Genomic DNA, 10619 nt, shown 5'->3' on the forward strand with positions numbered 1-10619 from the left:
TGGACGCCATGACGCGTACCCCAGTGGTACCAGCCAATCAGGTTATTCCAGATCCGTATACATGTATATGGTGTTCGTGTTTCCGTGGTCGCTGGTACCTTTTTGCGGATTCTGAGGGGAAATCGGTGAGTGCCGAATAAGTATCGGTGCGTTATTAGCATGTAATTGATCGTTGAGGGACCGGGCGATGCGCGTATGTTGCTTATTCGCGAAATAAGGGCAATTTCGCATCGTCTGCTTGGAGTGCACCGCGCAGGCTCGCTCAAAATGGCCGCCTCGCTGCCGCGTTTGTTGTGGTGGAGATGGAGGGCCGCGTAGCCGATCGATACGGCTGCTGGCGAAACTGGCCATGGTGTCTATGGCGGCTGTTGTGTGTGTTGTTGTGGCGTGGCGCGACGTACACGCGAGTTACGCCCGGTGAGGTAGAAGGTCGCGTTTTAGCCTCACGGTGGTGGTGCTGTGCGGGTGAGCGTTTAACACGGGTGGCGAGATGAGACCGCGAGACGCGAGCGTAGGGCGTGGTGAGAGAGCGTAGCCGACGGCGGCCTCCCCGCAGACGCGAAACCCTGAGCCCTCCCTGATCGGGTGACCACTCACGGGACACACAAGGTGCGTACGCAACTCGCGATTTTCACTGGGCCTGCTCCATGGCTCCGCGGTACCGCGGTCATGAGCTTTGCGGCCCCGGAGGTGGTCTCTTTTGCGTGTGCCCTGCGCATTTTCATTGCCCCCCCAAGTATCCACCAAATAAACGCGCCGTGTGCGCGGCTTGGCGCATCTTCTCTCTCTGTTCTCTCACACCTCGTCACGCTTTGCCAAGCCACGCTCTTACTACTCTTCTTAACTGCCTGTTCGCCGTCTGTCGTCTGTCGCGTCGCCTGTCAAATTCATCCAACAAATATGTATCTGTTGCTCGCTGTCACCCCGAGTGTAACACCGGTTCGCTACGCTTCATCCGCGCATCAGCGATATCCTATGTCTATGTACAGACCACGGCGACGACGACGGCGACGTTCACATATTTACGTTACGTTAATTTGTTTCCGCGCGCTCCTTTTTCATGATGTTATCTCACGTTTAGTGCGAATATCTTATAGCGTCACGTTTCATCATGCGTGGGGATCCTAAGCGTACGCGCGGGAAACACTTCCGCCTGAAACTCATTGTTTATGTTTCTCAAATTCTGACCGTATGTAGTATCATCATGCTGGATTTTTGTCTACTCTACCCTTATCATGCAGTATTCCACATGGAAATACTTATGTATTCAATGTCATTATTATACTTTGTAATATTTTATAGTTCATATGTATGTAGTAAGAACATCTGTTTATGTGTTTTTCCTACCTTTATATCATCAATTAATGATACATAGATAATGATATCATTATTTTAATTGCTCTTAAAATATTATTTGATGTACAATCATCTTTTTTATTGTTGGATCTAGATTTATTCGTACTGTTATGTTTTATTATATATATTTAACATAGTAAATTTCAACATTTCTTTTAACATTGAAGTTCCTTCCTGTAAATAATGTAAATGATTATCTATATATAACTAAAAGAACATTATTTTATAGTTATATTTAAATAATATTACTATGTAAGCTTAACAGAAGGTAATTTATAAACATTATGGAAGACAACTTTGTTTTGGAAATTTTATACATTTACAAGAGACAGTCCATTGTTCTATATTTTATATTTCATATTTTATATTTTATTTCTCATATAAGCTTGTTTCTTTCGATTTAGGAGGTGATGTAGAAAGAAAATAAAACATCAAAGATTGGCATCTGTTTTGACGGGGCATTGCAATATAACTGAAGACAAGACGGACGAAGATAAAAAGATGGTGTCTCTGCCTAGTGCAGAGCCTGGCACAATGGACAGAATCTCAGATGATGATGATGACGAGCCAAGTAGTGGGTCTGAAACATATGAGGAGGGTGACCTTTTGACAGCAGCTATGGATGATGATGTGACGGCCCAGCTCGCCGCTGCAGGTTGGCAAATCAAACACGCTAATGGTGATTTCCATTTTTTTGCTTTTTCACCTTTTGAGTTATTTATATTCTAATCATTTTCATTTACAAAAGGAAAGTAACATAGAGGGTGCACCAATAATGTTAAATGAACAAGTCTCATTACATAGGCACAAGGAAAAAATAAGTAAAGGACTTTGTAAATTAAATATTTTGGATTGTGATTGACATATTTCAGTTTATAATTGATAATGTTAATAATGCATATTATTCTAATTTTTTATATAATATAGTATTATAACATTATATAAAGTATTAAAATATAATTTGTATAATATTATTCAATTCTTTGAACATAGATAAAGAAAAATGATTATCTTTTGCAATATTATAGTAATTATATAAAAAAAATATGAAGATTCATAGAATTGAAGTTACCTTGATTTATTATCAACAGAAAGATAGAAGTAAAATACTGCCTGCCAATGATATATCTAATCTGGTAACTATTAAATATTAAACTAAAATACATTTATAAAAAGATTCTCTATGGAGCCCTAATATGGTTAATAGTTTTAATTGTTTATGTTTTTATTAAGTCATTTAAAAGAAAATACATAAGTTTATTGTTTTTTTCATTTACATCATTGACAGTGCAGCATGAATTATTGTTTCTTTTCTTTTTTTGCCTTTTTTTATATCTCACTTTTTTTATCATTCTAATTCTCTTTCAACAAGATAAGTACTCATAATACAAATTACAAAGAAAATATTTATAAAAAATACCATTGTTGAATGCATTTTACATTGTTTGTGTGCTGTAATATTATTTGCTTCATGTTTTTAATATTCTACATACATGGAAACACTGTTTTTTATATACATCTTAATTTTGCATTTTATGCAGTAATTTTCACTTGCAAATTTAAAATTATTCATATATATCATCTTTCCTGTGTGTTTATTAAAATATCATAGCTTAGAAATTAGCTTAATATTTATTATTTAAATTTGTGTTTACTTTGTGCAATAAATTTATTATGTTATGTTTACTCCCTAAATGTTATAGAAAAATATGTAATATTTTGTAGATGTTCATTTTTACCTTATCGAAAAAAAATTCAAGAATATATTATTTATCTAGATTTCAAATACCTTTCATTTCACTGTTATAAAACATAATGTTGAATTCTATACACATATATAAATTTAATTTATTTCAATATATGTATAATATATCCTTGGATATCAAGCACGTTTCATATCACTACTGCTTTGCATCTCTTGTTTTGAATGAACTAAAGATACATGTTGACATGTCAGTAAAATATCTATACACATATTTACATATACGTGAATAGGATAAAAATATTTTAACAAAAATATTTTGGAAATACCATGCAAATTGAAATTTTTTCTTCAATATCTTTTAATATTACTGATTTTTTACTGACATTTTATTTGGTGTGGGATTGTAAAATTAGAAAACATATAGTTAATAATTTGCACATTTAGGCCCTGTTGGCGTAGCCGCCGCGGCGGCCATTGTCTCAGCGAAAAAGAGGAAACGACCTCATAGCTTTGAAACAAATCCCAGCATTAGAAAGAGACAACAAAACAGACTCCTAAGAAAACTTAGAGTAAGTATATACACATTACTATGTTTTATCTTGTTATCTGTATGCCTTTAAATATTTATTTATTATTTATTAAATATGTATTTTTTACAGCAAACTATAGATGAGTTTGCAACGCGAGTTGGACAACAAGCAGTAGTATTAGTAGCTACTCCAGGAAAGCCAAACAGTAGTTATAAAGTATTTGGAGCAAAACCATTAGAGGATGTAGTAAAAAATTTAAGAAATGTTATAATGGAAGAACTTGAAAGTGCGCTCGCACAACAAGCTCCTCCACCAGTACAAGACGATCCATCTTTATATGAATTACCACCTCTTATAATAGATGGCATACCAACACCTGTGGAAAAAATGACGCAAGCTCAACTCAGAGCATTCATCCCTTTAATGTTAAAGTATTCTACAGGCAGAGGTAAACCTGGTTGGGGAAGAGATAGTACACGGCCACCATGGTGGCCAAAAGAACTTCCTTGGGCAAATGTGCGTATGGATGCAAGGTCTGAAGACGAGAAACAGAAGGTTTGTAGATATCTAAAGAATCTTTGAACACTTTTTTTTCATTCCGGATATATAAATTTTCTAAACTACTTAATGTTTGTTCTATTGTATTTTTTTTAGATTTCTTGGACACATGCATTAAGACAAATTGTAATAAACTGTTATAAATTTCATGGAAGAGAAGATCTTCTACCTGCATTCAGTGAAGAGGATGATAAATCAAATGTACTGATACAACAATCGACTCCTCATTCCTCGTCGCATCCGTCACATTCATCCGGTCAAGGACAAGGTGGACAATCGCAGCAACAACAGCAGACGGTGGGAGTTGTTCGCCTCAGCAGCACGGATTCATCTAAGGGAAACTCTTCGCCAGCACAAATCATTGCCGCGTCTCCTACAGCTCTTGCCACTGCCACTCAGGTGGGAGTGGATAGAGTACAAAAAAAGAATTGATCGAAACAACGTGATTGAAAAAAGTCCAATTATTTAGTACAGTTTCAGTCTAATCAAATTTGATGCAAGGTTCGATAGTACATTGTGAGATCATGGTGTTTCTTTAAATTCTGATTTTACATTTAAAAAAATTAGAATTTGAAATTCCTTTATACGCAATTTGCGTTTATGTTCATGTGTTTGGTTTCCCTTATTTGAGTTTAATCTATCTTTATTTCTGTAGTCGTTGTCGTCATACTTGGAATCACATTTTATTTGGTTATACTTTTTGTAAAATTTTCATCATTTTTTCAGTTGTAATCATATCTTGCTTTTTAAAATATTTAAAAGACACGTGATTCGGCCATCATAATTAATATTTTGTTCTTGTGTTCTAGATGACAGCTCAATATCCGACAGCAGTTTTACAAACAATAACGAACCCCGATGGCACCGTATCAATCATCCAGGTTGACCCTAGTAACCCAATAATTACGCTACCAGATGGTACAACAGCTCAAGTTCAAGGTGTAGCTACTGTAAGTCATCATAAACCACCTTTTATGTTTTCCTTTTTGACTTTAGGAGCAAAGTTTTAAAATGGGAATGAATTTTCTTATCTACAGATCCATACAAGTCAAGGAGAAGTACAAGCACTTGCTGAAGTAGCAGGCAGTGGGGAAGGTACTAGTGTCGCTGTCGATTTAAACAGCGTTACAGAAGCAACATTAGGTCAAGATGGTCAAATCATTCTCACAGGAGAAGATGGACACGGTAAAACAGTTTTCTATAGGCTCTGCACCGTCGCCGGCCAGGAGCTACTTGAACAGTGAATTCATTTTTACTGGCCCAGGATCCTTTGTTGTTTTGCATGCTGTCTGCTACGCTCCATTCAAGAAAAATACCTACGTGTTCTACTACTTTGTACAACGAAAGTAGAATATCGATTAGTTATTCTTTTTTGATACTGTACATATGCAATTTCATTCGGAGCTATGCACAGCTTTATTTTAATTTCTTCTTTAAGAATCCATGATACATGTAAGAGATCATCAAAAAAAAAAAATGTTCAGGGCACTTATGTATTGATTTTTATGAATTAATTTACATTTAAATGTGATAAGTCAAGGAACTTTACTAGAGAGAAACTAGAGAAGTTACTCCCAATATTATGTCGTTTTGTATATACACATATGTCTATAATGTTTTTAGACTATTCTCTTTTTGAGATGAGATAAAATTCAAGAACTTTTTAGCAGGGGCTCGATAATAATGAAATAATACAAATGATAGAATTAAATTTGAACGTACCGTATCTATATGCATGTACATACTGTTTTTTTATATACTGAGAAGTAATTCATTGAAGCCTACAATATATTTATATATTGGAATGTTGCATGTATAGTTCGTACATTTCTATGGAAAGCTTTAGATACATCAATTTTTAAAGATTTTTAAAGCGTCTACGTTATAAAGTAAACAGGTAGAATCGATCAGTTCACATGGATTCTTAAGATTTTAAATTTAAACGAGAAAATAAAGGAAGGTATTGATGATTACATAAAAAACCTGTCCCTGTTTTACAATCACTTTACCATTATTATCGAAAATTGGTTACTTTAATTTACTTTAATTAAAACAAAGAGAAATAAAACTGCTGTACATAGAGTATTTTTTGTTGATGTTTTTATTATTTTATAGCTGTTGTATTTCGCAGCCTTTGTTTAAGCTATTCACGATTGCTATTTTCTAATTTATTTGAATCAATAAATTATTTTTAATAAAAGAATTCGTATTTGTATAATTTATGCTCGTCCATACTTGATCTTACAGATTGGCTTAAACATCTGTTGCTTTTTATTAATGCCTTATTTTTTCTGAAGTGTAGATGAGAATTATGTTTGCACATTAATGATATTACATTAAAAGGGTGTGCCAGAAAAAAAGATAATGCTAAATGTGAAAACAAAAGTATTCATCTTTTCAATTACATTAAATATTTGACACATAGAGTAAGTATATCTACTTTTCTTTAGCACACCCTGTTAATCTAACATTTTTTTATTAGCTTTGTATAGAACAATATACTTTTAACTTGTCATTTAAGTTTTAGAAAAAACGTATAGCCCGTTAAATCTGACTGTATCGTAAACTGGTAGCATGAACGCACAAATCCGAAAAAATGGTCGATATCGAAAATACACGTACGAATACGTGCTCTTCGAATTATTAAGTTTGATTTTTTAATTCCCAGTTTACTATACAGAGAGAAAAATGCCTGATCAAGGGCAGAACACAGGACAGTTACTTCTTTGTTTCAGGCTATCCTGTTTCCGTCTCAGGAGTGATAACAGTACCAGTATCTGCTAGTATGTATCAAACTATGGTTGCCAATATTCAAAGTGACGGTACGATGCAAGTAGTCACACCAATGGTTCAAGTCCCAAAGGTTGAGCCTGGAAATGGGGAAGCTAGCATTGAAGCTGTCACTATTCAAGGGCATCCTATGACAATGATAAACGCCGCAGGTGAACATCAAGTTCTTCAAGTAATATCATTGAAAGATGCTAATGTCCTCACGAAGGCTATGCAAGCCGAAGTTGTAAAAGATGAGGATAGTCAACAACAACAAACCGTCTCTAGTCCAGAATAAAGCGTTTTACATAGTTAATACAAAGCTTTTATGTTAACACCAAAATGCGACAGGTGCACATTAGTGGTGTTCATGAGAAGAAGAGTGAGAGTATTAGAAATGATATGTGTTATTAATATTAAGGAAGATGATTGTGTCTTTTCTGAATCATCGTATAGTGTGTTCTCTTGTTGAGAAACAGTAAATGAATAGCGAATATGTTTGGAGAGTGAAAATGATTGAATGTTCGATGACTCATTGGACTTGAATGTAATCATATTTGTATTCAAGATTCATTGTAGACACTTAGAAGTATTCACTTGTAATTCAATTTCTCGAAGATAGTACTAATTTTTAGAAAGTACTGCAACGCTCGATGAATGAAAATCGTTGAACATGCAAAGTTTCATCGATGTATTTATAGTGATAGTATCCGTCGTCTGGATATTTAACATTTTCCAATAAGTAAACACGGATACAAATATTTTCATCTAGTCTTAGTGTCGGGTCCTTAAGAACGATCGATATACCAAAGAATTTTAAATTTGCGTTAAACTATTTTACGAAAGAGATGATTACTAACAAATTATATAATTTAATTACATCGAACTAATGATCTAAAAAGGACTTTAATTGAACGAGTTGATGCTGTAAACTATATAATTCGAATTTATTTGTTGAACTTGTTAATGATAGATTATTTTTTCAGACAAGAAAGTCTCAAAAGTTGCTTATGGTTTCAAAAATATTTATGGAAAGATCTGTCATATGTAAAAACCTTTTTGAAGTTCAATGAAAAACGAATTCACATTTCGTAGCATCAGGATTCCGAACTAAATGTAATTTTTGAGTTAATCAAATTTGGCTATCGGATTAAAACAAAATGTAATATGTAGCCTATTTTTATGATAAATTGAGATATGGAGATGAGTCATTTTTCGGCGATAGAGATATATAACGATACATATTAATATACATTAATAATCGACAGTAGAGATAAATGAAAAAAAAAATTAAGCATTTCTGACGGGTACAAATAGGCTATAAGACATAATTTTTTGAAAAATAAGACATATGGATTTGAAGTACACATCCAAGAAACATAATTACTTTTATCATATTAATACTATGTTATATTAGAAAATTATTTTTAGGTGATGTTATAAAGAACACTATATACATAATTCTCACAAAAATGACAATTAAATTCTTCCATTTCCATTCTGTATTACTTTGATAGTGTGCAGAATGTAGAAATGGAGAATTGCTTATTGTTCTTTATTTTCATTTTCAGGTAATCTATTTATTTTGGTTATTAATGAAAAAAAATCAAAATGTTTTCATGCATTTAAATGCCAACTCACTTTTATACAATATATTTAATGTTAGGAAGAATATTATTTTTTCTGTGCAATCTTGTTTCAATGTTGCGGTATCAAGTATTGCAAGTATATGTGATTGACTACCGAAAATGAATTTCATTATTCTGACGATTTTATTTACATTTTTATACTTTTTAGTATCTTCGTGTGCATCATACGTATATATATAGGTTGTGTGTGTGTACATATATGCATATATATATGTACACGCACACACGCACACGCACATATATATATATATTGTTTTCAGATGATAACTAATAATGAATTTGTGATACTTGTTTAATTAATATCTTTTAGTACATGTGTCTCTATCATGAATGATGATCATGAAGTTCCTGTAGGTGTGTAGTACAGTCTTCTCTTTAAAAAAGTGTATGTCAAGAGCAGAGTCGTAACATTGAAACAACAAACTGCCCTCGACATTAAGTATGAATGATACCAAAAAGAAAGAAGGTTTTTATAACATTATAGGAGAAAGTAGATAAATTTAATAATTATCAGTAGAAAACAGATCACAATGACTAGATATTAATTGTTATATTGTTTTTTAAAACTATGGCCATTACATACAAGATGTAATATATTGATACTCCCATGTAAGACCATGTTGTATTTTTTTGTTCTTGTTTGTAAGAAATCACACGGGACATAAATTAAGTTTAATGTCATTTGAGAAAAGAATGTAATACCATTTTAGATAATTATAGATGTATGTGTACATGACTTTACCATTGTGTATCTTACAATGTAATTTGTACATATGTCATTGTTGTGTCACCTTTCTGCTTTGGTTACTTTTGATGTAAAAAGGTAAAAAAAAAGGGAACTTGAAAAATATTAAAAAATTCGAGGCAACATAAGGAACCAATAGAAGTTGCAATTAAAATATAATATATACATATCATTTTGTTTCATGATCTATTAAGATTATTAAGTCTTGAAAAGCAATATATAAATAATACATGTTTCATATATTTTTCCAATTCATGAACAATATGCTTCATGTATGAAACAGATACGACATATGATAAATATTTGTCAAAATCAATATTTAATAAGAGACATGACAATTGGTATTCTTTTATCTTGATTTAAAAGTTGATTTTTTGTTTATTTGTGACAAGTCTAATAGTAAGCACCTCTAAGTGTAGATACTATGTTTATTAATTTAGAATCAATAATTAATGTATATCATCAATGGATTGAAGCGCTAATTCAGGCTTATCATAACCAAGCTCTTCTGGAGTGTTGATACCTAATTCATCTAATGTAGGTCTGATTTCTTGTAAAATGTAAGGATAAATTTCGTTAAGTTTGCTTCCACATTTATCCTTTACTATCTCCAAAATCCTGATAGCAAGAGCAAAATCGTTCAGTTTTCTGCAAGCCCTTAATGCAGCACAAATAATAACTGGATCTGGTACAAGATCTAAACCTGAAAAAACAATGACTGTTAGAACAATTATTATAATATTGCTACAATAATAGTTATTTCAATCTGACTATTTAAATAAATAAAGAAGAACATTCGAAAACAAATTTTTTGAAAATAGAATGTTACTGTTCGATTTAAATTACTCGAAATGATTATCATTTAAATTGTTAAAAAATAATTGTGATTGTAAAGCATGATATAACTACGTAATTACTGACCCGCTAATTTATTGAAAACTCGGCGAATTTCCCAGTGATCGAGATTTGGGCGACTTAGATAACTCACGTATTGCTTATTAAATTCCTCTTCACTTATTTCTGGGCCATCGTGAGAGGCACGAACATTTCGACTTACAACTGTAGCGCGTGGTAGTAGAGAATTTCTTACGATATTATTTGCTTGTCTTCCCACAAATCGTAACATTTTTTCGACGAAATGTTACTGAAAATTCAATTGAATATGATAGCAAGGCTGTGCGATTGCCTTCTTGCGTAATATCAGAAGAAGACGGAACTTGCTTTAAGTTCGATCAAAACATTTCTGCCAACCTAGAACTAGTAAAGCGTTCAATTTACATGCTTGTAGCTCTTGCACCGCGTGTTTC

At 32.9% G+C, this 10619-nt stretch overlaps 2 protein-coding genes across 6 annotated transcripts; one reads left to right on the forward strand and one right to left on the reverse strand.

The window, feature by feature from the left end:
• Nucleotides 1–4: 4 nt before the first annotated feature.
• LOC126921666 (DNA-binding protein P3A2) lies at nucleotides 5–9303 on the forward strand. 5 transcript variants are annotated; one of them, XM_050733398.1, is made up of 8 exons: nucleotides 5–125; nucleotides 1761–2035; nucleotides 3506–3630; nucleotides 3721–4146; nucleotides 4246–4548; nucleotides 4959–5099; nucleotides 5187–5334; nucleotides 6885–9303. In XM_050733398.1, exons 2-8 carry the CDS (start codon nucleotides 1858–1860, stop codon nucleotides 7214–7216), a joined length of 1653 nt encoding a protein of 550 aa, XP_050589355.1. In that variant the 5' UTR covers nucleotides 5–125; nucleotides 1761–1857; the 3' UTR covers nucleotides 7217–9303. The 5 variants fall into 5 exon arrangements, with proteins under 5 accessions (XP_050589355.1, XP_050589354.1, XP_050589359.1 ...); XM_050733397.1 differs by lacking the exon at nucleotides 5–125 and adding an exon at nucleotides 460–609; XM_050733402.1 differs by lacking the exon at nucleotides 5–125 and adding an exon at nucleotides 460–609 and having other exon boundaries at nucleotides 4246–4446.
• A 419-nt stretch (nucleotides 9304–9722) lies between these two features.
• On the reverse strand, nucleotides 9723–10559 carry LOC126921679 (cytochrome c oxidase subunit 5A, mitochondrial). The gene is made up of 2 exons (XM_050733435.1): nucleotides 10234–10559; nucleotides 9723–10015 (listed from the first exon to the last, which is right to left on the reverse strand). The coding sequence occupies exons 1-2, from the start codon at nucleotides 10436–10438 to the stop codon at nucleotides 9762–9764; spliced, it is 459 nt and encodes a 152-aa protein (XP_050589392.1). The 5' UTR covers nucleotides 10439–10559; the 3' UTR covers nucleotides 9723–9761.
• Between the last annotated feature and the right edge of the window lie 60 nt (nucleotides 10560–10619).

This window comes from Bombus affinis, chromosome 11 (assembly GCF_024516045.1).
Source record: "Bombus affinis isolate iyBomAffi1 chromosome 11, iyBomAffi1.2, whole genome shotgun sequence".
Taxonomy (NCBI): domain Eukaryota; kingdom Metazoa; phylum Arthropoda; class Insecta; order Hymenoptera; family Apidae; genus Bombus; species Bombus affinis.